Source organism: Danio rerio, chromosome 9, assembly GCF_052040795.2.
Source record: "Danio rerio strain M-AB ecotype USA chromosome 9, GRCz13ab, whole genome shotgun sequence".
Lineage (NCBI taxonomy): Eukaryota > Metazoa > Chordata > Actinopteri > Cypriniformes > Danionidae > Danio > Danio rerio.
This window is the reverse complement of record NC_141029.1, coordinates 32,262,956-32,290,796: the sequence shown is the minus strand read 5'-3', so window position 1 is coordinate 32,290,796 and position 27,841 is coordinate 32,262,956. Positions and strand designations below refer to the sequence as shown.

General features: G+C 32.4%; 2 protein-coding genes and 1 long non-coding RNA gene across 14 annotated transcripts in view; 2 read left to right on the top strand and 1 right to left on the bottom strand.

Moving 5' to 3' along the window:
* Nucleotides 1-1,625: 1,625 nt before the first annotated feature.
* On the bottom strand, nt 1,626-27,077 carry zgc:113314. 2 transcript variants are annotated; one of them, NM_001033753.1, is given in 11 exon segments: nt 1,636-2,303; nt 2,437-2,488; nt 2,808-2,936; nt 3,046-3,168; nt 4,478-4,606; nt 5,193-5,270; nt 5,380-5,427; nt 6,944-7,005; nt 7,115-7,250; nt 25,685-25,689; nt 27,067-27,077. In NM_001033753.1, coding segments are annotated over 8 exon segments (663 nt in total). In that variant the 5' UTR covers nt 7,167-7,250; nt 25,685-25,689; nt 27,067-27,077; the 3' UTR covers nt 1,636-2,303; nt 2,437-2,446.
* piga (phosphatidylinositol glycan anchor biosynthesis, class A) overlaps nt 7,390-27,841 on the top strand; it is a 46,462-nt gene continuing 26,010 nt past the window's right edge. The window contains exon 1 of the mRNA XM_087267132.1: nt 7,390-7,460. The gene's annotated coding sequence lies outside the window, so the exon portion shown is untranslated. The remainder of the gene's footprint in view (nt 7,461-27,841) is intronic.
* On the top strand, nt 10,434-17,959 carry LOC147835331 (uncharacterized). Of its 11 annotated transcripts, none has more exons than XR_015499550.1 (14): nt 10,434-10,494; nt 10,775-10,900; nt 12,105-12,138; nt 12,301-12,330; nt 12,419-12,488; nt 12,813-12,842; nt 12,939-13,008; nt 13,094-13,121; nt 13,333-13,362; nt 13,470-13,539; nt 13,895-13,939; nt 14,919-15,049; nt 15,128-15,259; nt 17,680-17,959. It is a non-coding gene; the product is annotated as an uncharacterized LOC147835331 (long non-coding RNA). The 11 variants fall into 11 exon arrangements; XR_015499548.1 differs by having other exon boundaries at nt 14,916-15,049; XR_015499552.1 differs by having other exon boundaries at nt 13,094-13,127.

Genomic DNA, 27,841 nt, shown 5'->3' with positions numbered 1-27,841 from the left:
AATAAAACAAAGTATTACTGATCAGCTCAATCTTTGGAAAGATTAAAAAAACACAACCACGTTTAGAAAGTGAAAAAGAAAAGCAAATGTAAAAAGTTAATTTTACTAAATTTACCAAGACTATCAAAATATAACCTATAAATAACATTTTGACAACCAGTAACCTGCCAAACTGCGAAACACTTCAGTGCAAGTGTAAAGTTTTTGCAGTGCAACACTTCAGTCAACTTGATGCACACTTACCTGTAAACACAAGTGCATTCATTTTAGTAATATCTGAACTGCTAACACCAAATCCATTTAATACACAATAATCTGGGAACTGTTATTCTATGGTTTAATTATCAGGTCCAGTATTTTTGCAGACTGCTGTATTACAAAACAAAAATAATAACTGTGTGTTGTTTTTATTAAGTTCCCCCTTATTTTTTGCAGTTTGAATATTATTCATCTTCACAACCTTGAACATTAATAAACCCCTTATCAGACATCAACAAAATTCTTTTCAAAAAAGAAAATTTAATAATATATTTTTAAAATTTAATAATATATTTTTCAGAAAATTTATTTTAAACTTCCATGACATCTAGTGGTCAGTTTAAATAACTTTCTGTCTTTTAAATAACTTTCTTTCTTTTAACTAGTTAAACTCTGCTGCTATTTTGGGATTTCCGCCTGGATTTTGCCTACCCAAATTTAAAAGCTTCCCAAATCCACATGCAGAGGTGTAAATGCAAAAATTTGGTATCATTTTAAAGAAAACCCTTTGAATTTTCAAAAAAAAAAATATATATATATATATATTGAAAGTGTTTAAAATAACTGTATATGTCGTCTGTGTTATAATAAACACCTAAAAAAGAGGCGCTTTTTGTATTTTTTTTATGAACTTAAATTTGAAAGTGTACCTTTTAGGTTCTGTGTGATCTAGCATGCTATAAATAATTTTGGTGATCCCTGCACATGTCTGTAATCATAGGAAAAAAGAAAAATGTCTCTACCATAATCTATGCAAAAGTTATTGTATTCCAACTGATGAGAGGCTTTACAAGCCACATGGACAGATCATTGTTTTCATATTTCACTATTCTTTTGTTTGATCAAACATAATTCACTATGTTTGGATTACTTATGCACATCACCTCAAAAACAGAGGAGAAATGGCCCTGAAGCGCACAGCACAAGGTAAGAGATGACAGCTGTTTGTGCTATCTGGGGCTGCTTAGTGATCATAAATGTATTGTTTTCATTTCTGCGCCATGGAAATATGGCGATTCATTCAGCAACTGTTTGATATTTGAATATAATTCAGTAAAATGCTAGAACCATATAAGCACCGGAAAGAGCTTTAATTTGAGCTATAACTTGTACATGTGTCATAAGAAAAATATAAAAACAAACCAATGTTCAATCCCCAGCTCGGGTATCCAAAATACTGTGTATTTAAGTGTAAATAACGTTTGTACAGTAGAATAAAAACCAAAGTGATGCATATGTGCATAAAATGTAGATTCTATACTATCAAACGAAACCACTTACGGGGGTCTAGTGCAATGCTAGCCCTTTAAATCTTAAAGCGAAAGTCGATGACGTCACAGAGAGTTTATAACTTTTCACCGGTCTCCTTAATTTCAATTTTTTTTATTCAGTCAAGTACGTTACACAGCAGAAACATGTACTACATAAATAAATACATAATTTAACAAGTATACGCAAACCCATAAATGTCCAGCAAGTATGATACAAAAAATGTCTATACTCAATGTAAGATGTGTCGGAAACAAAAGTTCTTAATGAAAAACATTTTGCCTCGGGTGTGGTTTTGACGGTGTTGCAGATGTCTTCTGTTAGTGTCTTTATTTACATTAAACAAAGCATGCAAAAAGTTTGAATCAGTTGTGATGGCAGAAATGCAGTCAGAAAAGAAGACATTTAATCCTTGTCATACTTTGGTGTAGAGACAGAGTTGGAGAGAAAAACTGTACAAAATGATGCACATCACTCTTTACTGGGTGCTTAGCCAAAACACAAAAAGTGCAAATTATATATTCAAAAAGGCGGCAATGCCAAAGCTCCAAAAAATGATAATTTGTTAAATTAAAAAGACTGAAACACACTTTCCTTTTTGAATATATAGATGAACTGTAAACCAATTTATATTAGCCTTTCTTACTACCCAGCTTTGTTGTATATGCACTATAGTGCTTCTTTCAGCCTTTCCTTTCACAATTCCAGTGTGAGTTTACTCCAGGCAAGCCAATACCCAGTCATTTCTCTTTGCATCTGATGAAATGTTTCTCTTTCTGTATGAAGGAATAATTTCAGTTTACATTTCTTGTAAATGGACAGAGTTCTGTGAGCTTGCAAAACACTACCCACATAGTCGAAAGTAAATGCAACACATATGTTTTTAAATGAAAAAGAAAAAAGACCCACCTTTTTCCACTTAAGCTGATTTAGGTTGAAGCTTCCTTTTCAAAATTGAATCCTAAAACCATATAAAACAAATGTTATACACAGATAAATAATATTGGCTGCTTAATAGCTTAATTCCCAATGTAGTTCAAGGTTTGTTTGTTTTTTTGTCTTTAAAATGGAAATCAAATCTTATAGGAAAGTCTCCTTTTTTGTCTAAATCTATATCAATGTTCAGGTTAAAAATGGCAAAACAGGGCTGCGGAACTATTTTTTAGCCTTAATGTTGACTGATTAAGGTATTATACATATTTTGACAAACCAATCTGCATATAAAATGCTAAAGTAATACATAAGAAACATCTGTAAAAAATATGTCTACATTATAATACCTTTTCCTTAAGTAGTGTCTTCATGATAAAGTCCATGATAGGAAGCATACTGATAAGCTGGCCTTTCTTCCACTGTCTGTAGAGATTCAACAACTCAATTCTAGCAAATCCGTCTTGACACACTGAAGACTAAAGAAAAAGAGAAATCAACTAGGATGAAAAACACACTTTCATATGCAAGAGCTTAAAATTACGTTGGATACTGTATAAACATATATATTCGTTTATTATTACTTACCTTTGGAAGGGACTTCAAAATATTAATAAACCACTGAAATTCTTTCTGAACTTTCTGAATTTGGTCTTCTCTGGTTTTTAGACATACATCCAGACTCCAACTCAATCTCTTAATATTGGAAATCTGATGAGATAGCAAGATTTAAACATCAACTTTTTGTTGTGTGTGCAATACATTTTTGCAATATGCAATTGCAATATGCTATTTTTTTTAAGGTTCATACTAGGGCTGCACTATTAAAATGCTTTACACTTTTAAAATGCTCACATAGTCATAGGCCTTAAAAACACATGCAGATGATGAACGTTTACTTTATTGTGCTTAAATTTGGATCTCCACAAATGTCATGTGTTTTGACCTGTCATTTCTGGTCAGCCTAAATCCATATCATTGTATATCTTGCGATGTGACTATTGCGAACCGACACATTGCAAATCAATGCTAAAACGATATATTGTGCCGCCCTAGTTCATACACATATTTACAACTAAAATTCCATGACTTTTCCAAGACTTTTTGGTAAATATTTATGAACTACTGTTTCATGTAAATAAGAAAAAATGCTAATTACAGCATATAATAAAATGTCAATCTATGAAGTATACTTTTTATATAGATCTATATAAAATTAATTTAGAGAATGCTTACACAACACTGTAAGATAGAAATAACATGAGAGCATGTCATTGGCCAAGAAAAGAAAGCAAGTAATACAACTAACCCTACCCTTAAGCATAATTTACACTAAATATTAGAAACATGGTAGGAATGACTGAAAACAAATGCTAGACCTAAATCACTTGAAGAACTGGAATTCACTCATTTGCCGAAATGACAAATAAAACATGACAAATAGTTCACCAAGTTTAAAAAAAAATCCCATGACTGTTCAAACCCTGTTATTTGCATTAGGTTTGAATGTTTGCTAATGGTTCTTTATGGGGTTCCCCAGCAGTTTCTGGCTAACATCAACATGAAAATACCTATAAATAACGCTTAAAAATAAATCATGAGCTATTCAACCTCTCAAGGAAATAATAGATATAAATCTCCCTAGCTTATTATGATGGTCTTGTTCATTTCCTGGGGGGGGAATGCAGACATACTCATAGGCAAATCAAGTTCAAGGCAGGGCTGATGTCAAGTTTCTTCCATGGAAAGTTTCATCATGTCATTTTGAGTTCTTGTGAAAATAACCTTAAATAGAGAGTTCCTGATAAAGGTCTGTTAATCACATCTCGCCCACTAACTAAACTGTGTTGTTTAGACAGCCATAAAATAGACTGTTTAATTGACATTCAGGTTCTGCTTGAGGAACAAGGAACAAAATACATGCAATAACACATGTCAGTCAGGTGGCCTTGGCCAATGAAAGCTAAGATGGAGTTTCCAGAAAAAAGCCAATTTTTACACTACTTTAACACTAATTTACCTGGTCTAAGTGGTTTCTGTATTCGGATTGTAATTTCCTAAGCTCTTCAGACCACCTGAGAACAAAAGCTTCACATTCTTGCAACCCCAGGTCATCCATCACATTGTAAGGTAGGGAATTTACAAAAACCTGAAATAAAAAACAAAAGTGTTACTCATACAGGAAAAATGTTATCACAATCATCACATAGACATTAGAGTTGGGGAATGTTGACCAATTTGGCATCGTACGATGTCTAATATGAAACATAGCGATGGACGATAGCATCGTCGTCATAGGCTACGGGGGCAAGGGGGAGGATCGTAATGCCGACTCAGCATCATGGTGTCTCTCGGCCATGGCATTGTCTATCGGCCCAACCCTAATAGGCATGTCCAGACAGATAGTCTTACATAAGAATGGAAATATTTGGTGTACACTCATATTCACAATGGATACAACAAAACAAACATTCTAACATCTATTTGAAATCCATGTCAGAATTAGTTTACTGATGCATTAGTCTATATGGGTTCATGTCTGACTAGTGGGAGCAAAACAGAACAGAGCATCAGTTTACTATCTGGGAATTGTCACGCACATCTCACCACAATGTCTATATAGAATTATTCATACCAAGTTCTTTTCATGTAGACCTTGTGTTTGTCAGTTGTAATTAAAAAAAAAAAAAAAAAAAAAAAAAAAAGCTTAGCAACCATAACAATGAACAATCTACCTTTGTTGTGACTCTGTCCAGATGTATTACCAGGTCTCTTATGATACGCTTATATGTGTCCAAGGTGATATTTTCTTTCTGTGTGGAAACAAAGACATTACCACAAATTATGAATTGGCCTGTCAATCAATGATCTTCAAAACAGAGTTCATTTGTAGGCCGTTTCAGAATATGAATAATGGTATACCTGTAGAAATGTTTCTGTTGACACTAAAGTGTTCCTTATCTTGTTAACCTGTTAGAAAATCAAAGAACGTTTAAGGATGTTGATATTCAATAGTTGACTGAAAAATGATGTCATGGGTTAAAAAACAGATTAACTAAATCAACAAAACAGCAATGTATTGTACACTTATTTTCCTACAAAATACTTTTATTCTGCTACCATTCCCCATCTCTCTAACTCTACTGCATTTTATTTTAAGCATTTTAAAGAGGCCATGATTTAAGAAATCATATTTGTAACTTGTTAGGCCAAAAGGTATTGCTGAAACTAATTTACCAAAATTGTATCATTTTATTGGACTATTTATAATTTTAACATTTTATGATTTTTCCCATAAAACATCATAGTGCAATCAAGAACAGAAACTTGCTACAATGAATGTAACTGAATGGCTGCAAATACATTTTTTATGTCAGTTGTACTAGAAGCACCTTATGTCCATTAGAATTGATCAAGACTTAGTTGACTAATGAATTAAGTTGTTTCTAGTGATGATGGACAAATTATTATGAAAGGATCTATCATCTTCATGTCAAACTGTTGACAGTGTGAGGCAGTGTTTGTTCACTCCATTTCACTGCAGAATCATTTTTATACAAAGAAACAAGGGTTTTTAGAGAATGAAAACAACATGTCTAAGTTACAGTGTTTTTGTAGATGAACAAATTGATTGGCCATGCCAGACATGCTATGTTCTTATACCTGAACATCCTCAACTACTAAGTATCATATTTTGTATGATACTTAGTTTTATCATCTGATCACTATGTTTTATCACTATGTTTTATCATCTGATTTGTAACTGTTTTTTAAGTGTATGCAATTGTAGGTGAGTTACTTTGATTTCATCTAATAACTAATATTGACTGAACTAATCCTTCAAATATTACTTATATAATACCTACAAGTTTTTATTTTACACGTTATGAAAAGTGTAAAATAAACAACCAATTTCTTACAAAAGTCAACATGCCATAAAAAAAACAACTAGTTTTCACTAATATAGCGAAATCATTTCTACATTGTTTGTGTAAGGCAGTATTTTACTTTGAAAACACTGAGAGACATTTTTGAGTATTTTTAAAACAATTATATTTAATTCCCAAGGTCACACAATAATAATAATTTCACTTAAGTCATATCCATAAAAAAAGCCTTTCCCTCATAAATGCAAACTAAAATAAATTGAAATCAATAATTTTTGTTCTATAGAGAGAAACTCTTATCTTTTGATTAGCATTGTTTCTTTTTGGGTTGTGCAGTTTAATTCACAGAATTTCTACAAAGTAGGTTGTATACTGTAAACTTGCAGAGTTTTTGGTCACATCAATAACGCATGTTTATTTCCCTCATTTAAAATAAAACAATGTTTACAGATTGATATTTTTCTGATCTTATAACCCTTTGGTTGGTTGTTTTTAAAAAATAAAAACAGATGTTTCAATATAATGTTAACATACTTTTTCTGTGATTTTATGTTTTGAGAATCTGAAACCTGAGCAAACATTTCACAATAAAAACTTACCATTTTACAACACAGCCTTGGTTTTGTGAAGGGTTCAGAGGTACAATCGTTTTCATCCTGTACTGTGAAAGATGACACAAATTGCATCAAGGACATATAATTACCGCACAAGCAATCGCATTAACAAAACAATTATTATTGCTTTAATTTTTAAATGTTTTATTCATTTACCTCTCGTAGGCAAATCCTTCAGGTTCGCAATGTACTTTCGTGTGATGCCCATAGCGCTGTCGTGTCTTGAATGAACTTTACTGTCACTAGTCACATGATTTAGAAGCAACTGACGACTGTTCCCTTCTGGCATGCACTAAATTCCAGGGGTTTCATTACCACGACGTAAAATGGGCGTGGCTCGGTCGGTGTTTGGGAAACGCCCCCTTAAAAAAAAAAAACAATACTGAGAGGTCACCGATCATGCGCAGTACAGGTTCTTTTTTAGCGCGGTCATTTCAAACAGGATGATTATGGATAAAGAACTTACCGCGGTGGATAACGAGGGAAAAAAACAATCATACAGGTTATTTTTTTGTTTTTATAATCTTATAATTTAAAGATTTCATTAGCAAAACCGGCTGACCTCGTTTTACTCCGTTTTTCTGTCTCTGGGCTTTTGTACTTCCATTTTAAACCAAATAATAATGGTTGTGGTAAGATTAACCGTGTTTTTGTAGTTTAAAATATGGTGTTCAGTCATGTTTAAACAAATAAATACCACATTTTCTGTAATAAATCGTGGTTAATTTTTCTTACTCGATCTTAGTTAATTAACATAACTCATATTTATTTTCTATTTTTATTTAAAGTCATCATACACAAAACAACTGGGATCAGGACAGGTATCTGATGTTAACTAATATAAAAGTGATCATACATGAAACCCCTGAGATCAGGACAGGTATCTGATGTTAATGTATATAATATAAAAGTGATCATACATGAAACACCTGGGATCAGGACAGGTATCTGATGTTAACTAATATAAAAGTAATTATACATGAAACCCCTGGCATCAGGACAGGTATCTGATGCTACTGTATATGATATATAAAGTATTTGACACAAAAGCCGTGGGATCGGGACAGGTATCTTAAGTTATAACAGTATTAATGTAATCTGAGAGGTATCTTAAGTTAATTTGTTTAAAATAACATACACGTACTTCACATGAAACCCCTGCGAATACGTACAGGTATCTGAATCAAACGGCTGTTTTCACAATCTGCGCATGATCCGTGACCTATGCAAATTCACAGATAGGCCACGCCCACCCGATGACGTAGTAGCGGTTACGCTGTACTGAAACCCCTGGAAAAAAGTGCCTGCCGTCCATCAAACGCTGTCTGAGCTGCGATCCCCTTCCCACAATGCAATTCGAAAATGTATATAAACGGAAAAACACCCGTAATACGTGTATACGGAAAAAATCTGTTAAAATATACAGTCATTTAACTGTTATTTTACAGATTTTTTTTACAGTGTGGAGGCGTTAAAAAGATACTCCCAGAATTAAAAATTGACGGTGTTGACATACTTTCTCCATCATATAATAATAAAAAAATTAGACAAGTCTTTCAATCTAAACACAAAATATCCCCTAGAGGGAAATATTATTGGAATGAAAAAATTATTAATATTAATTGGAAAGCTACCTGGTCAATACCCTTTAAATTTTGCCTTTTAAATAAGGTTAAAGAAGTGCACTTTAAAATACTTCACAAAATGTATCCTTGCAAAGCAACTTTATCTAAATTCATGGATATTGAGAGTACTTGCACATTTTGTAATATACATGAGGAAGACTTATCTCGATCATCTTTTCTATAACTGTGATGCCTCTCGTAAATTTTGGAATGATGTTAGTGACGTGTTACTTGGGCAAAGAAATGTTAATTACAGGCTATCTTTAAAAGATGTGATTTGCACTTTTTCACACACAAAAAGAACATTCGAGTATGTTGTTAACTTCTACATTTTACAAGGTAAATATTTTATACATAAACAGAAATTTGCGAAATGTGTACCAAAATGTAATATTTTTTTATTAGAAATGGAAAATCTGAAAAAGTCTCTAATGCAAATTAAAAACAAAAAGAATGATTTAATGTTAGTTTTCATGAAGGAATTTTTTTCTAGTTCTGATCACCCGCTGTAGTCGATGATTGTATCCTAAGTTATTATTTTAGTTTATATGTATAGAAGTATTTTGTAATATTTGTATTTTTTTTTTGTTTTATTTATTAATTTTATTTTTTTTCTTTTGAAACTTTTTATTAAATTTTTTTCTGTTATATATTAATTCATCATTTTTGGATCTTGTAACTATAGTAATGTTTATGGATATTATATATCTGAATTATTGTATTTTTACTTTATGTAATGTTTCAAAACTATAATAAAAAAAAAAAGTTTGGGAAACGCCCCCTTAAAAAAACAATACTGAGAGGTCACCGATCATGCGCAGTACAGGTTCTTTTTTAGCGCGGTCATTTCAAACAGGATGTTTATGGATAAAGAACCCACCGCGGTTGATAACGAAAGAAAAAACAATCATACAGGTTATTTTTTGTTTTTATAATGTTATATTTTAAAGATTTCATTAGCAAAAACAGCTGACCTCGTTTTACTCCGTTTTTCTGGGCTTTTGTACTTCCATTTTAAACCAAATAATAATGGTTGTGGTAAGATTAACCGTGTTTTTGTAGTTTAAAATATGGTATTCAGTCATGTTTAAACAAATAAATACCACAATTACTGTAATAAATCGTGGTTAATTTTTCTTTTTCGATCTTAGTTAATTAACATAACTCATATTTATTTTTATTTAAAGTCATCATACACAAAACAACTGAGATCAGGACAGGTATCTGATGTTAACTAATATAAAAGTGATCATACATGAAACCCCTGAGATCAGGACAGGTATCTGATGTTACTGTATATAAAAGTGATCATACATGAAACACCTGGGATCAGGACAGGTATCTGATTTTACTGTATATAAAAGTGATCATACAACACCTGGGATCAGGACAGGTATCTGATGTTAATGTATATAAAAGTGATCATACATGAAACACCTGGCATCAGGACAGGTATCTGATGTTACTGTATATAAAAGTGATCATACATGAAACACCTGGCATCAGGACAGGTATCTGATGTTACCGTATATGATATAAAGTATTTGACACAAAAGCCCTGGGATCGAGACAGGTATCTTAAGTTATAACAGTATTAATGTAATCTGAGAGGTATCTTAAGTTCATTTGTTTAATATAACATACACTGACTTCATATGAAACACCTGCGATCAGGACAGCTATTTTGTACTGCATATAAAAGGCATTGGACACAAAACCCCTGCGATTACGTACAGGTATATCAAACGGCTGTTTTCACAATCTGCGCATGATCCGTGACCTATGCAAATTCACATATAGGCCACGCCCACCCGATGACGTAGTAGCGGTTACGCTGTACTGAAACCCCTGGAATTTAGTGCATGCCTTTGATGGACACCGGGACATATTTCTTCCTCTGTTTTTTCCCTGGTAAGTACGATTAATAAAACATATAACAATATTTTAGTTAAAAGACTGCTTTATTACCTTTTTATCGTTATTTAAAATGATTTTTGTCTTTTATGAAGCGCCCATGGAAAGTACAGCAGTGAATTACGTTTAATATTGTTAATAAGATCAGACTTTATTTCATTAAGATCAAACTGAGCTATGAGTGGTTAAATGTAATTTAAACAAGCATTTACCTAATGATTTTTTACCTTTTTATACGTTTTTCTCATCAGTAAATATGATATCTGTTCATTTACAGTTGTTTGTCCGTATTTTTCTAAACTGCCGTGCGCGGGAAGTGGCGTGACGTCCAATCACCCACTCACTCCCTCTGCACCTGACTGGATTAACGGTAAACGTCAGTTTGTCTGTAAGAGTGTAAAAGGTATGTTAATTATTTTATAGAAATATAAATGTTTTCTTTGTACAGTGCATTGAACAAGGGATAGCATTCAAAGTTTGTGTCACTGTGTAGTTTGGTTGATATACGTTACCTTTAATGAACACTAACGTTAACGTGTTTCAAACGCTCGTAACACCTGACCGTCTGTGTTTGTTTGCATATTAATGACTAATTTCATATTTTTACTGACGTTATCAAATGTTAGCTTTAGTTTGACCGACGTATTAAGGCTGTGTGACCGAGATTCAGTGGAACAGCTTTGCTGGTTTTTAAGTAAGTTATAAGTTAGACTCGCGTGAATTGGAGGCATTTGTAACTCGGTATGAGGGGAAATACACACTCGTAAAGTTTTTATTAGTGGTGGGCCGTTATCAGCATTAACGTGCTGCGTTAACGCGAGACTTATCGCGCGGTAAAAAAAAAATATATCGCCGTTAATCTATTCTCAACGTTGGGTTGGGAGCTGGGTGACTTTCATACTTTGATATTTTAGCGCGGATGTATACCTGACCGGTGAGCCGTCTGACAAACAAGTGCCCTTATGAATCAAATCAGCAGGATGCCTGACTTTAACTGCAGTTCGGCAGTTTCACTTTAACTCATGAACATTTCATTCATCCCGCGTGACAAACTGGGGTAATAGACGCAAATAAGAAGCAAGAACTGATGAGAGTGTTATGGAATTTAACAACGCTCGCCAAATGGAACGAAAAAAAACTTCCGCATTTCGCGACGCGTGTTTGTGTGTACAGAGATAACAGAGTGATACAGTACGTGTGTGACATTTAAAAGTATTTATAGTGTTTACACTGTCATGCGTTTTCGGCCTCAAATACAACGTGTACCTTAAAGCACACAATTAAATGTTTGTTGTAGTCGAGTTGAACTGTCATTGATATTTATTTATTCACTTTTAAGAACCTCAAGGGCAGCTAATATGAAGATATAAAGATGAGTTGTTCTTCCACAGTCTTAAAATTCTTCAAACTAATTGTCAGTTCGATTCATTATAGCAAACAATACTTTCTTTACTATTAGGAGATCAGGAGTTTTATTTTAATGAAACCTTGATAATAGAGTGAACTACACATGGTGTTATCGCAAATGAAATCTTTTTATGTAGATTTTAAGTGAGTTTTATTTGCACAAATAAGGTTCACTGATATTTTGCTTTGTTGACTTTCAGGTTCTTTCATTTTGGTTATAAGTACATGTTACAGGTAAATTCTTAGATTCAATCCAAACTGAATTTGAATTAATACGGACAAATGAAATAAAATACACCTGGGATTTTAAATGTTTTCATTTTTTTATTATTCACAACGTTTGTGAAGTCTAAATGTAGACTGTCTCAAACTGAATAAGTGTTATTTTTGTTGTAGGTGTGTTGGTGTAAAAATTGATGCTGACTGGTTACTGCATTTTTAACCATAACAATAATGATTTATATTTAGCATTGCATCTATTGTCATTTTACCAAGAATGTGTTTGCTCTTTCAGAACTCAGGCAGTTGTGCTGGACCCTCTGTACCTTATACAGGAGATGACTGTAAACTTTCAAGTTTAAGAGGTAAAATGTTCAGGGTTTTTCTGTTTGATTTTGAGTGTTTTGTAGATATAAGGTTCACTGATATATGATATAAGATTTGCTTTATGTTTATGTTGTCATTTTAGTTATAAGTACAAGGTACAGGTACATTTTCACAGCAATCTAAATTAAAATCTTAAATCTTACATTCAATCCAAACTGAATTTGAATTAATATGGACAAATGAAATAAAATACACCTGGGATTTTAAATGTTTTCATTTTTTTGTTATTTACAAAGTTTAAAGTTTAAAAGTAGACTACGTGCTGCATGTTTCAAACTGAATGAGTGTTATTTTTGTTGTAGGTGTGTTGGTGTAAAAAGTGATGCTGACTGGTTAGTACTGCATTTTTTAACCAAAAAAATAAACAATGATTTATATTTAGCATTGCATCTATTATAATTTTACCAAGAATGTGTTTGCTCTTTCAGAACTCAGGCAGTTGTGCTGGACCCTCTGTACCTTATACAGGAGATGACGGTAAACTTTGAAGTTTAAGAGGTAAAATGTTCAGCGTTTTTTCTGTTTGGTTTTAAGTGTTTTGTACATATAAGGTTCACTGATATTTTGCTTTGTTGATTTCCAGGTTCTGTAATTTTGGTTATAAGTACAAGGTACAGGTACATTTTCACAGCAATCTAAATAAAAATCTTAAATCTTACATTCAATCCAAACTGAATTTGAATTAATATGGACAAATGAAATAAAATACAGCTGGGGTTTTAAATGTTTTCATTTTTTTTTATTATCCACAAAGTTTGTAAAGTATAAAAGTAGACTATGTGCTGCATGTTTCAAACTGAATGAGTGTTATTTTTGTTGTAGGTGTGTTGGTGTAAAAATTGATGCTGACTGGTCAGTACTGCATTTTTATAAATAATACAAAAAATTAAAATAAAAAATGATTTATATTTAGCATTGCATCTATTGTCATTTTACCAAGAATGTCTTTGCTCTTTCAGAACTCAGGCAGTTGTGCTGGACCATCTGTACCTAATACAGGGGATGACAGTAAACTTCCAAGTTTAAGAGGTAAAATGGTCAGGGTTTTTGTTTGATATTGATGCTTTTATTTTTATTATTTGGCAAACCAATTACTTGTACCTATATTTTTACTAAGTGTTTACATGAACACATTTTGCTTCAGTAAGTTTTGAATTTTGTTAACATGTATTCAAACTAAAAAGTACTGGGTTGATGTGGGTGTTTTATCTGGGTTTTTTAACCTGCTACTGTAATCTGTTAAATGAACCAAGCAGTTATTTATTATTATTATTTATTTTTGCATCATTTGAAATGTTACAAGTTCTTTATTTTGGTAATGTCTGTTTAAAATGATAAGGAAATAACTGGTCCACTGCTGAATCTCTTTTCTTTTCTCTCTTAGCCACCTGATGATGAGAGAGACAATTTCAATGTGGGCATCTTGATGGTGAGCCAGGCCTTCATGCTGATTTTGTGACCGTTTAATCTATTTAGCGTCATTGTAATAACTTTATTTCAGGATGCAAAACTGGCTAAAAATCTACTTTAAATTTCAACATTAATTGTATGATAGTGTGGTTGATTTAACATTTTATTTAATGTTGGGTTCATTGTAAAAAAATAAGATTTAATTTTGGTTGAATAAATGCTGATTTTGGGACAGTTTTGTCTATTTATTATCATAGAATTACCATTATTTCAGGGTGGAAAACTGCCTAAAAATCAGTGGTGACTTTTTAACGTTGTTTCAATGATAGTTTGATTGATGTTTTAACATTTATTCAATGTTAATTTAACGTAGGTTTGCTCTCTGGGTAAGAACTAACTTAAAAAATGCGAAAAACTTAGTATGTGCCACTTGAATTTTGTATTACATGTTATTGGCATGTTATGGAATTTAACTATGGCAAATAAGTGAGAGGAGATGGAAAGCTATGATGTCTACACGTTTTCCTGAAACATTTTCAAGGTCAATTCTTTCTTGTATAAAGATAGTGGAAAAGAAAGAAATGTAAAACAAAATGGTTTATAATTTTTTTACATTTTTTTTCTTTCCTTTATTGTTTTTTTTTTTGCCTTATTTTTGTTCTTGCACTATAATTATTTCTTGTAATATTTGATTAAGTAAATATATATTTTTTAATTTCTTTTAAATTATGTAGCAGACATGTATTTGAATAATTTTACATAATAATTATAATATTTATAATATTATTAATAATATTAATAATTTACCATATAGGTGTGCATATGTGTACCCATATATGTACATGTAATATAGGAAAACAGCCAATTTTATATTTGTCACATATTTCAAAAACCTAAATCAAAACCTATATTAAACCATATGTTTATATAGGTTCTTTCCATGTGGACGTGTACCAGACCCAACACACAACTCACTTTTCTTTTCTTTTTTTCAGAAGAAGAGTCCACAGTCACAATAACAAGATCATTGAGCTGTCCCCTAATTGTGGTGAGCTACATGTTTAGTCTCTTATGTGCTAAACATTATGTAGCCTAAGGAAGCAGCCCTGACTCTGGAGTTTATATGAAGGTCTGTTTTTACATTTTTAAGTTTATTTCATTTTTATAAGACAAGTAAGTTGATACATGTTTGTTGTATTTACAACAGGAGCATGCTGAGTAACTATCCAGAATGTAGGTCCATAGCAGAAAAAAGTGCACCAAGCAGAAACATACCATCTAAACTCCTTCGATTCCTGTCAGACCAGAAAGACTTTCAGAATCCTTGGAAGATTTAAAGGTAATTAAGCAAACCGGTAATACTTTATAATAACTAAACACTATTGATTAATTTATTAAGCATTAGCAAAAAGTTCTGTTAAGCTTTAACTCTACATTAACAGACCTTAGTATACAGTTTATAACTACAGCTGCAAATGCTGTAATCTTGACTTATAAGCACATCTATAATGTGCTTAATGATTTTGTTTTTATATTTTGTTAATGATTAATTTTTCATTACTAAATTTAGTATAGCATTATTTACAAACCAGTAATTTAAGAATAGTTGGTGTATTTTTTTTCTAATCATTCAGAATGTGTAAGTAAATGGTTAATAAACTATTTAAACTAACATTTATATATCTTATTATTCAGGCATATAGTAATAGTTGGGCAGCACAGTGGCTCAGTGGCTAGCACTGTTGCCTCACAGCAAGAAGACCTCCGGGTGCTCCGGTTTCCCCCACAGTCCAAAGACATAAGCTATAGGGAAATTGATTAACTTAATTGGCTGTTATGTATGAGTGTGTTTGTAAATGTGTGTATGGGTGTTTCCAAGGGCGTACTCATGCTATGCACAGTTGCCTTGAAACTGGAAGCGTGCTTGTCTCCCCCGACGACCCGCACTCACATTGCATTCGAGCCTGAGCATGCTTACATCATCAATAACGCACTGTTCAGTTTAACAAGTGCTCTCACTCAGCACAGTGGAGATTTCTTTATATTGTTATATCGTTTTAGTTGTTCAATATGCAGTGACACGCAGTCAAATATTTCACCGAACAGATCAGCCACTTTTGACGCTCATAAACAATCAAAGTCAACGTGCTGCAGGTACTAGGAGGTTTGCTAAAGGTGCAGCTGTTGTGCAGTGAGGGGTTTGTGTCTTTAATCTATGACAGTTTGCAAGGGACTTTGATTTGGATAAATTAACCACTATTACTGTTCAATGAACGCAAACCCCTTACTGCACCACAGCTGCGCCTTTAGCAAACCTCCTATTCCTGCAGCACAAGGAGTTTATGATTGTTTATTAACATCAAAAGTGGCTGATCTGTTCGGTGAAATTCTTGACAGCGTGTTACTGCATCCCAAACGACTAAAACAATATAACTAAAGAATTCTCCTCCGTGCTGAGAGCACTTCCTAAACTAAACAGCGCATCATCGATGATGTAAGAGTGCTCAGGCTCGAATGCAATGTGAGTGCGGGACGTCAGGGGAGACGGGAGGGAGGACAAGAGTGCTTCGGCCTGGTTCAAGGCAACTATACATAGTGTGAGCACACACTAAGCTGAAGGAAAATACATGAATGAATAGTAATTGTTATACTTGTATAAAAAATAAGTATATAAAGTATATACAATACTTATTTTAATAAGTGCTTTTGTTAACTTCATCCAGTTTTGTAGCCTAAAGTGAGGATTGTTTATGCTTTGTAAATCCCCTTATAAATCACAATTAAAGATTCAGTTATATTCTAAAAATGAAATTCATTTTATTGTATTAAATGAAAAATAAATCTTATCTAAAATAAAATTACTGTACAGTTTAAACATAGCTAAATAACACTGAAATGTTGCATCGTAATATATCATTAAATTATTTTATTGTTGTTTTATCCAGTTTTATGTTATATTTTGGCACTCCTGCTATTCAGCAAGGTTTAACTGTCGTTTATAAGGATTTATAAATCATAAATAATCCTCACTTTAGATTAGGCCACAACTGGAAGAAATTTTGTAAATAATGCAATATTAAATATAATATTATATATATATATATATATATATATATATATATATATATATATATATATATTTTTTTTTTTTTTTTTTTATCTATAAATAGTAATGTAAAATCAATCATTTAAGTTTGATAACACAATTATTAAACTGTAGCTGTAGCAAATTTTGCAGCTGTATTTATAACCAACTGCTAACATCTATTAATGTAGAGTTAATGCTTAACAGATAATGAATTCACTATTTGCTAATGCTTCATAAATGAATCATAGCCCGTAGTTATTATAGTGTTACCAGCATAGTTTGTTTATATTACTGTTTCTCTCTTGCATTATTGTTCCGAATATTGTCAAAAGTACCTACACTTTATTTTGAAAAATCTTAAAGTGATTTCTCACCCAAAACTGAATAATTGATCATTCATAATTTACCTACTCTCTTGACATTTTAAACCTGTATGACTTTGTTTCCTCTGCAAAACACAAAATATCATATTTTAAAGAATGTTGCTCCTATTTCTCCTATTTTGTTCTGTTGAAGTATGTCAGTCAGACAGGCTTGAAATGACAAGAGTGAGACATGAAGATGATGATAAAACTTTCATTTGTGTAAACTATTGACATGCAAGGAATTACCCCAGTTGTAAGTGAAATGTCATTAGTAATGTTTTTGTTTTTTTTTTGTTTTTTTTACAGCCATTGAAGTATCAGTATTGGAGCGGAAGAAGACCCAGTTGTATCGTCTGTTTCCTGCCATCTTGCAGTTAACCTGGTTTCTTAATGTAAAGTACTTGTAATTTGCCCACTTGTCCTCAATTATCTTAAAGCTAACATTTAAAACTAATTTGCTTTGAGATTATTTGCCAAGACTTCTCACTGTGTGATTCACATATCAATATGTATTTATTGTGTGTATAACTTGCTATTTGGAATTCAAATGATTTGTATTCATTAAAGAATCTGTTTTAATTGCAAAGTTGTTTTTGTACTAATCATTGTAAGTTCACAGTTAACAAACTATTTACTGCTTCTCTACACATACAGTATGGAATACATGTTTTGTTTTACTATGGTAAACCATTAGTAGTGTATTTCCCATATGTATAGGTTTATCCTTACCAACTGCTATTTCTATGCTGCTTGAAGAGCATTAAATTAGTAAAATAATATTTTTTTTACAGTAGGTATCCCATTAAAACAAAGAATCTGTTCATTTTTTCACTGTATATATACTATTAAAAAACAAAAAAGTCCTCTTTTTACAGTAGGTATACAATTAAAACACAGAATCTGTCTGTTTTTTTACAGTAGGTATACTATTAAAACACAGAATCTGTCTGTTTTTTTACAGTAGGTATACTATTAAAACACAGAATCTGTCTGTTTTTTTACAGTAGGTATACTATTAAAACACAGAATCTGTCTTTTTTTACAGTAGGTATACTATTAAAACACAGAATCTGTCTGTTTTTTTACAGTAGGTATACTATTAAAACACAGAATCTGTCTGTTTTTTTACAGTAGGTATACTATTAAAACACAGAATCTGTCTGTTTTTTTACAGTAGGTATACTATTAAAACACAGAATCTGTCTGTTTTTTTACAGTAGGTATACTATTAAAACACAGAATCTGTCTTTTTTTACAGTAGGTATACTATTAAAACACAGAATCTGTCTGTTTTTTTACAGTAGGTATACTATTAAAACACAGAATCTGTCTGTTTTTTTACAGTAGGTATACTATTAAAACACAGAATCTGTCTGTTTTTTTACAGTAGGTATACTATTAAAACACAGAATCTGTCTGTTTTTTTACAGTAGGTATACTATTAAAACACAGAATCTGTCTGTTTTTTTACAGTAGGTATACTATTAAAACACAAAATAGTTCTGCTTTTTTACTGTTGGTATACCCTTAAAAACACAGAAAATAACCGTTTTTTTATATAGAAAAACCCTTAAATTACTATAAAATGGTTCGTTATTTTACAGTAGTTTAACCGTCAAAAAACGGATATTTTTTAGTTTTTTTAATGTGGACACACTGTCAATTAACAGAAGTTTTCCGTTTTTAATTTACGGTAAAATATTTGTGTAATGAGCTGCCAGTACATTTTACCGTTTTTTTACGGAATTTTTTTTTAGAGTGCATAAGAAAGGTGATTATTAATTAGTTGTATTAAGCCAGCTGGAATAGCCTTAACCACTTGGTGAAATTCTTTAAAAGGAATTGGAAAGTTATGTATCCTCATAAAATCCTCATAAGATAGTATGTTTCCATTATCATAGAACAAATCTGTAACAAAATATATGTTTCTTTGATACCATTTATGTAAAAATAAAGATTTGTTTCTAGAGGTAATGAGATAATTATTCCATAAGAGGACTTTATGAGGAGAAAAGTTATGCTGAAAACAAATTTTCCAAGCCAATAATACTTGCTGGTGAAATTTGGACAATTTAAGTGGCAATTTTCCAGGAAGATAATTGCATCTCAGGAGAAAAGACAGCCCTCCAAGCTTCTGAAAGATAAATTGAGGTATAAAGAACCACATCGAGTTTTCATATTTTAGACAATTTCTTAACCAATTAAGTTTAAATGTATTGTTAATATCAAAAAAATCTATCATCTCTAAGCCACCTTCTACTCTTTTACCTGATATAACGTCCTTTTTTAATTTATGTGGTTTATTTTTCCATATAAAATCTAAGAAGGATTTGTTAATATTTTTGGAAATGTCATCACTAACATGCATAGAAAGAGCAGGATAAACAAGTCTAGATAGGCCTTCAGCTTTGGATAGTAAAACTCTTCCAAAAATTGTAAGATCTCTTTGCAGCCAATTATTTAAAATAAATTTAGTTTTCTGAATTTTTGACACAAAATTAAGTTGTTCACAAGCAGTATTATTTTTAGAAATAAAGATTCCAAGGTATTTCACAGAGTCTTTAACAGGAATATTTTCAATAAATAAGTCCATAGAATTATGTATAAATAAGACTTCGCATTTGTGAAAATTTAATTTTAGACCAGACGATTTTGTGAATTTGGAAATACATTCTAGGGCTGTTTTAATTTGGTATTTATCTTTCAGAAACAACGCTGTATCATCTGACAATTGTGAAAGTTTGATTTCTCTATCAAATATCTTTAACCCCTTAATATTTTGATTATTTCGAATTTGAATAGAAAGTAGCTCAGCAACTAATAGGAACAAAAAAGGTGAGATTGGACAGCCTTGACGTACACCACGACAAATTTCAAATCTTTTGGAGGTTCCTTTATTTAAAATGATAGAACTATTAATATTTTTATAAAACATTTCTATAATATCAATGAAATTGTTACCAAATCCAAATACTTTCAGTGAATGAAGAAAAAGCCATGTTCAATTGTATCGAAGGCTTTACAGAAGTCTAAAAACAATATTAGAGCCCCTGAATCAATTTGGTCCGAATAGTCAAGGAGATCAAAAATAAAAAAAGATATTGTGACTGATATGTCTGTTTTTCATAAAGCCCGTTTGAGATTCATGTATAATTTGGTTTAGCCCTGATTTTAATCTTTTGGCATATACCAATGCAATTAATTTGTAGTCTATATTCAACAGGGTAATGGGTCTCCAATTATCAATCTCTAAAGAATCCTTATCTGGTTTAGGGATTAGGAAGATTAAGCCTTGTTTCATAGTTGTGGTTAATTCCTTTTTTTTAATACATTCATTAAACATTAATAAAATTGGCTCTTCTAAAATATACCAGAATTGTTGGTAAAATTCACATGAAAGTCCATCAGGCCCTGGACTCTTGCCTTTTTTTAAATGTCGGAGAGCTAATTGCAATTCTGTTCTCTTAAGATCAGAATCACATATATTTTTAAAGTCATCATTTATTACAGGAATATAATTTTCTATATTGCTAGTAAACGAGTTACCTACATCCAAATTTAGATCTGATTGGTACAGTTTTTCATAAAAAGTGCTAACATAGTCTGAAACTATTTTAGGGTCCTCACATAATATATTATTAATGCGCAATGCAGATAAAGATTTTCTTTTAAAATTTCTTTTTTCAAGGGCAAAGAAATAAGCTGTATTTCTCTCTCCTTTTTCTATCCATTGAGCTCTTGAACGTACAAAAGCCCCATTCACCTTATTAGTATATAGATCATCAAGTTTTGTTTGTAAAGAAAATAGTTCACTCTCCTGAGTCGGGGAAAGAGCCTGTGCTTTCCAAAGATTATCAATTTTGTCCAACAATTCTGATTCCATATGGTCTTTGGCCTATTTTATTTCCTTACTTCTTTTGATAGCTAAATGTCTGGATTTAAATTTAAATAGTTCCCATTTAGAGACAAAGCTTCCCATCTCTGAATTAAATATATCAGTGGCAAGAGCCTCAATATTTCTTATAAAAATATTATCTTCTAAAAGTGTGTTGTTAAGTTTCCAGTACCCACGAAGGCTATTTAAGTTACGAGCTGTCTGTAGAGACATGTTAATCATAAGGTGATCTGTAAAAGGGACATAGTGATGAGAGATGTCCTGAATATATTGTAATAAATCAGATGAAATGAGAAATAAATCAATTCTTGATTCCAAGGTTTTGGAAGCATTACTCCATGTATACTCATGTACATTGCTATTAAAGTAACGCCATGAGTCTACTAAACAAAGTTTTTTACATAGTGCATCGATAATATTACCACTTTGAAAGCAATGTTGTGTTTTCTGTGGAAATCTATCCATAACATTATCAGGAACTTCATTAAAATCACCAGCAATTATTAACTTGGCATTTGGAGTTGTCCTAAGCATATTCTCTAATATACCAGAAATATTAATAAAAAACGAACTATTCGCGGTATGACAATTAAATCCATAAATATTGCAGATGATGAATATGGTATTTTCTGATTTAACAGTCAGTATAATCCATCTACCATTAGTAGAAGATTTGGAATTAATAATTTCTCCTTTAAACTTATGAATTAATATAAGAACCCCAGCAGATTTATTTGATCCATGACTGAAGAATATTCTATCACCCCATTGTGCTTTCCAAAATTTTGTGTCATCGTCTGAAGAATGTGTCTCTTGTAAAAAAATAAAATCAGCATTATAACGTCTACAAAACAGAAATATACCTTTTCGTTTGGTAATGTCTCTTAAGCCCCGCACATTTAAAGAGATAACTTTTAAAGAATTAAATTTGTCCATAAGTTATGCAATGAATGAATAAACAACACAAATAAAATAACGATAATATTGAGCTAGATAGCTATAGAAAAGCTAAGAAAATGAAAACTCAAAATACGTTAACAACTTAGCTAGGAACTGCTACTATAAGTATACAAGAATTAACTGAACGTCAAATGGGTCGATTAGCCCTTGTAATAATGGCAACATTTTAAACCTGGCAATTATATGCTTAAACATTCGAACCTGCAGTGCAATTAGAATGGAGTGTCATTTCAAGTAGGCTGTAGCTTATTCGGCTGGATTAGCAGTGATTCTCTTGTTGTTAATGACAGCAAAGGGACCGCTAAAGCGGGCTTTCTTCCCTTCTTTTCGAGCCGCCTGGACGAGAGGCCAGAGTTTATTCCGACTTTCAATGTCTGATTTGGAAAGGAATTCTTTGATGTGTAGGCCATTCTCTCTGAGGTATATGGAGCTTTTGGCTTCCATCCAAATTATGTCACGGTGTCTCCTTGTCGCGAACCGTATAATGATATGACGCGATGAACCATCTGATCGTTGTTTGCCTACACGATGAACCACATCCACAGCATCCTCCAATTTGTCCTTGATCTGCGGGACCACCCTTGCCAGATGACCAATAGCTGTCGTTCTAATGTTTTCCTCTTCGCGTTCTTTCACCCCGAGTAATTTCAAACACCATCTTCGACTATATCTTTCCAAGTCATCAACTCTTAGCTTTAGAGAAGTATTTTCCTGTTGCATGTGGTGTATTGATGATTCAGCCTTACCGATCTTTTCACCGTGAGAGGCAACATCTGACAAAAGTCGGTTAACAGTGTCAGATAAAGAGTTCACCGCAGCTGTAGTGATTTCAATGGAACTCTCAATCTGAGTAATCTTTTGAATAACAGAATCTTGCTTTGAATCACTCTCTTTTTTCTTCTTTCCCGGTGGACTTTTGCTGGGAGTTGCAAATAAAGGATCGTTAAAGTTCTTATCGTAATCATGTGCAACAAGTGAAGAGTCCAGGTGTTCGGATTCATCCATGTTTTTGTCTAATGAATCATTCGACAGGCGTTCTTCCAGATTCCACGAGGTATGCAGGTTCCTTTTAGTACGTTTCTTGCCCATTAAATATTTAAAGGTGGATTCACATCAGCCTCTGCAGTTGATTAATATCATTACACATTCCACCAAATGGACATAATTTGACCCTTTATCGGCTTTTTTTTCTCACGAGGTGCATTCGCATCTGCTTAGCGCGATGCCATCTTGGCCCCCCCGGGCGTTTCCCAAACACCGACCGAGCCATGCACCATTTTACGTCGTGGTAATGAAACCCCTGGAATTGGTTTTATGGCGAGTTGCGAACCAACTTTAAAGGTGCATATCGCCACCTACTGTGATGGAGTGTGAAGAGATTGAACTGGTTTCCTAAATTCTATTGTATAATCCACTATTTTTAATGAATCTTATTACTGCCTTTATTTGTCTCCCTAAATCTAAACCATATTTTAATAAACCTTTTATTGTGAAATCCTGGTATCCTAAACTATGTAATTCCTCTTTAAGATTTCTTCTTTCATTTTTATATGCTTTGCACCTTTTTAAAACATGTTCCACTGTCTCCTCTGTTTGACATGATGTCTCATGTTTCCCCATTATGTATAATGTTTGATTTAAATGTGTTTCTCCTGTTCTTAAACATGTTAAAATAACTTGTTCTCTTCGACTAAGGTTATGCGAGGTTTTGCTTTTCCTTATTGTTTTTTGGATCTTATGATAATGTCTACCAGTTTTATTGGACTCCCAAACTTTCTGCCATTTCCTATTACATGCTTCTAGGATTGAGCTTTTCCCTTCGGCTCTGCTTAGTGAAATGTGTCTAATTTGTTCATTTTGTTATAGAGATTCTTCAGCTATTTTATCTGCCTCCTCATTGCCCTGAATTCCAACATGTGCTGGTACCCACATTAGATGAATTACTCCCATCTGTGTTAGACTATTAAACTTGATCATGATTTCTGTTAGGATGTCATTTCTTTTTGATTCCATTGATTTTAAACTCATCAAGACAGCCATTGAATCAGAACAATCAGAACATATTAGAGCCTTATCAGGTCTGGTTTCATATGTCCACTCTAATGCCATCAAAATATTGCAACCATCTCAGCTGTGTATACAGAAGTTCCATCTGATATCCTTCCAGCCTTCCTCACTTCAAGCTCTGAGACATAGAATGCCACTCCTGTCCTTCCTGATTCCATACTCTTTGAACCATCTGTATATATTTGTAGATATGAGTAATATGCATTATTAATGTAGTTCTTGACATATGTGATTATGTTAACAGCTTCTCCCATCTCTCTTTTGTTTTCATGTAATTTTAAATCTACTTTTGATTGATCAAGTAACCATGGTGGAATTGATGACATTATATTTAATGATGCAAATGATAATATATCAAGACCACTCTCATTTACCCATTCTTTAATTTTCCAGGCAAAGCGCTTCCCTTGTGTATTTTTAAATTTCCAAAAATCACTCAAAACATTTCTTACAGGATGATTCTCACTTTGTCATTGTAGATTTATTCAATAAGCCATAGCCAATTTTTGTGTTCTAATATAGGGTGGTGTTTCTGCTGTCTCTATTTGAAGAGCAGCTATAGATGTTGTTTTCACTGCCCCTAAAATAATTCTTAACACTTTAGTTTGCATAATGTCTAGTTTCTTTAATAATGTTGACGATGCTGATTCATATACTATGCATCCATTAGATCGCATAATTCCATCATAATTTCCTTTTAACGACTGTTTGTCAGCACCCCAGTCTTGTCTTGACACTGCTCTCATTAAATTTACTATCTTTCCACATTTCTTTAATATATAATCTATATGATTCTTCCATGTTAACTTTTGATCAAACCATAATCCTTCTTAAAATTTTCTACTTTCTCTAACCATAATTCATATAATGTAAGCTGTTTATTCCCTGTTATTTTCTTCTTTGTAAAAATTTGATAACATGTTTTTGATGTTGAAAATTTGATACCCCAATCTAATGACCATTTCTCTACTATATTTATAGCTTCTTGAATTTAATCCATATTAAATATTCCTTCCTATTTTCCACATTATTCCATCATCTGCATATAATGCTATATTAATTCCTGGAGCAACATTTTTAAAAATATCATTAATCATAATGTTAAAAAGTATGGGACTGATCACACTTCCCTGTGGTGTTACGTTTTCTATGTTCACAATTTGTGAAACTTACCCACTTGGACTTGAATTTTTCTATTAAATAAAAAAACTTAATACCCAATTAAACAATAAACTTCAATACCAATTGTCTTCATTTTAGTTAGTAATCCCTCTTTCCAGAGCTTATATGCTTTTTCCATATCAAAATAAATTGCTACCAATCCCTCTTTAACTGCTATAGCTTTTTTACATCTGTTTCCAATTTTACTAATGCATAATGTTGATCGACCTTTTCTGAAACTGTATTGATATGGTGCTAAAATTTCTTTAATGTCATATATATAATTAAGCCTATTTACAATCATTTTCTCCATTAGTTTGCACAGGTTTGATGTAAGAGCAATTTGTCTGTAGTTCCCTGCTATCGAAGCATCTTTCCCTGGTTTAGCTATGCGTATTATAGCATGCTTCCAAGACCTTGGTAATCTACCATCTGTCCAAATTTTATTATACAACTCTAATACAAGTTTAAGTATTTTATCATTTGCTTGCTTAAGCATAATGTAATAAATTCCATCTCGTCCAGGTGCTGTATGTTTTCTTATTCAAAACTCGCTTAAGTTCCCACATTTTAAACTCATCCTCTAATGCTCCCTCTCCTTTTTGTCTTTTACTATGAATGTCTTCATGTTGAGTCAAAATTTCTCTTCTTTTCTTTCTATAATTCTCACTGAGGTTTTCTTTAAGCTTTCTGAAAGGTATTAACTAGTAACTCTGCCTTCTCCTTTTCTGTAAAAGCCGTTTTCCCTTCTCCTGATAGTACTGGTATATTTCTAGTTTTATAAACTCCAATCATCTTTTTTAACATACTCCATATACTTCTCCTAATTGTGTTTCCTTTCCAATAGATGCACAATACTCCCTCCAATATTTCTTTTTTGCTTTAATTGTTCTTCTTGCCTTTGCTCTCTCCCTTCGATATTCTATTACAGCTTCTGGTGTCAAAGTTCTTTTTAACTTTCTAAATGCTTTATTTCTACTTTTTATTGAGTTTTTACATTCGTTATTCCACCAAGGCACAACCTTCTTTTTACTATTCCCATTAGTTTTCGGTAAACATTCTTCTGCAGTTGTGATTAAAATTGAACTTAATTCCTCTGTACATTTGTCAATGTCATCTTCTGTAGTATAGTTCTTTACTTTTTCTTCACATATTTGATTATATTTTCCCCAATCAGCTTTCTCAAATTTCTATCTATTTTGTTTTATCAATATACTCCTTTGCATTTCTAATCCTATTGTACATATAATTGGAAAATGGTCACTCCCTACTGTTGACTGCTCTATTACCTTCCATTGACATTTAACAGATATTGCAGCTGACACTATTGTTAAATCTAAACATGATTTTTCTTGTTTTCTAATATTAAATCTTGTTCCCCTACCATCGTTTAAGCATACTAGTGAATTATCTTCCATATAATCTTCCACCACCATTCCATTTGTGTCTGTGTTCATACTACCCCACACCACACTATATGCATTAAAATCCCCACACCATATTCCTATACCTTCATCTTTCCTCCAAATATTATTCAGCTCCATTAAGGATATTTGCTTACATGGATTGTAAAAATGTATTATTGATACTTTCCCTAGTGCTGTCCACACTTCAATCTTAACACATTCATATTGTGAATCTATACTTATTTTCCCATAAGCCACCCCATTTGTTTTATAAATGTTGCACACCCACCACCTGAAGTTCCTGCTCTGTCTTTTCTAATAGCTACATACCCTGGAATGACAAAATCCAATAGCAATTTAAGCCACGTTTCCTGAATGCATATTAAATCAGGCACGTTTGTCATTTCATGTATAACCTTCTTAAATTCTTGGCCATTCGTGATTAGACTCCTGGCATTCCATTGTATTATCCTGAAAGTCATTTTATTTTATTAGCCTTAGCTTGTCTGGGGGTTCTTTAGGGTTTGAATTACTCTCAGGTTGCCCTAGTAGAGACTGAATTACCTCCATTGACACTTCTGTTATTCCTAGATGACGAGTTGCTGCAGATATTATGATTTTTAGTTTCTCTGTTCTTTTGTTAGTTTGAGCTGTACAGTTGATTAAATCTGCAATAAATGCTATAAAATTTACCTTGCTGACCATGAGTAAATCATCCTGATTTGTTTTGAAGGTTTCTATTGATTTATTCGATCTTACATTTGTATTCATAACTTGATAGCTCTTCGTGTTTCTTTGTTCATCTTGAACTTTCTTCACAGCTTGAGGATATGACATATTATACTCTGTTACTTCATTGCCTCCACAGCTTGTTTTTGAGCATTGCATCCTAAATATGCTGCACTATGAGGACCTCCACAGTTACAGCACTTTGGTTCTACTAGATCCCCACATTCACCATAATTGTGTTCACCTCCAC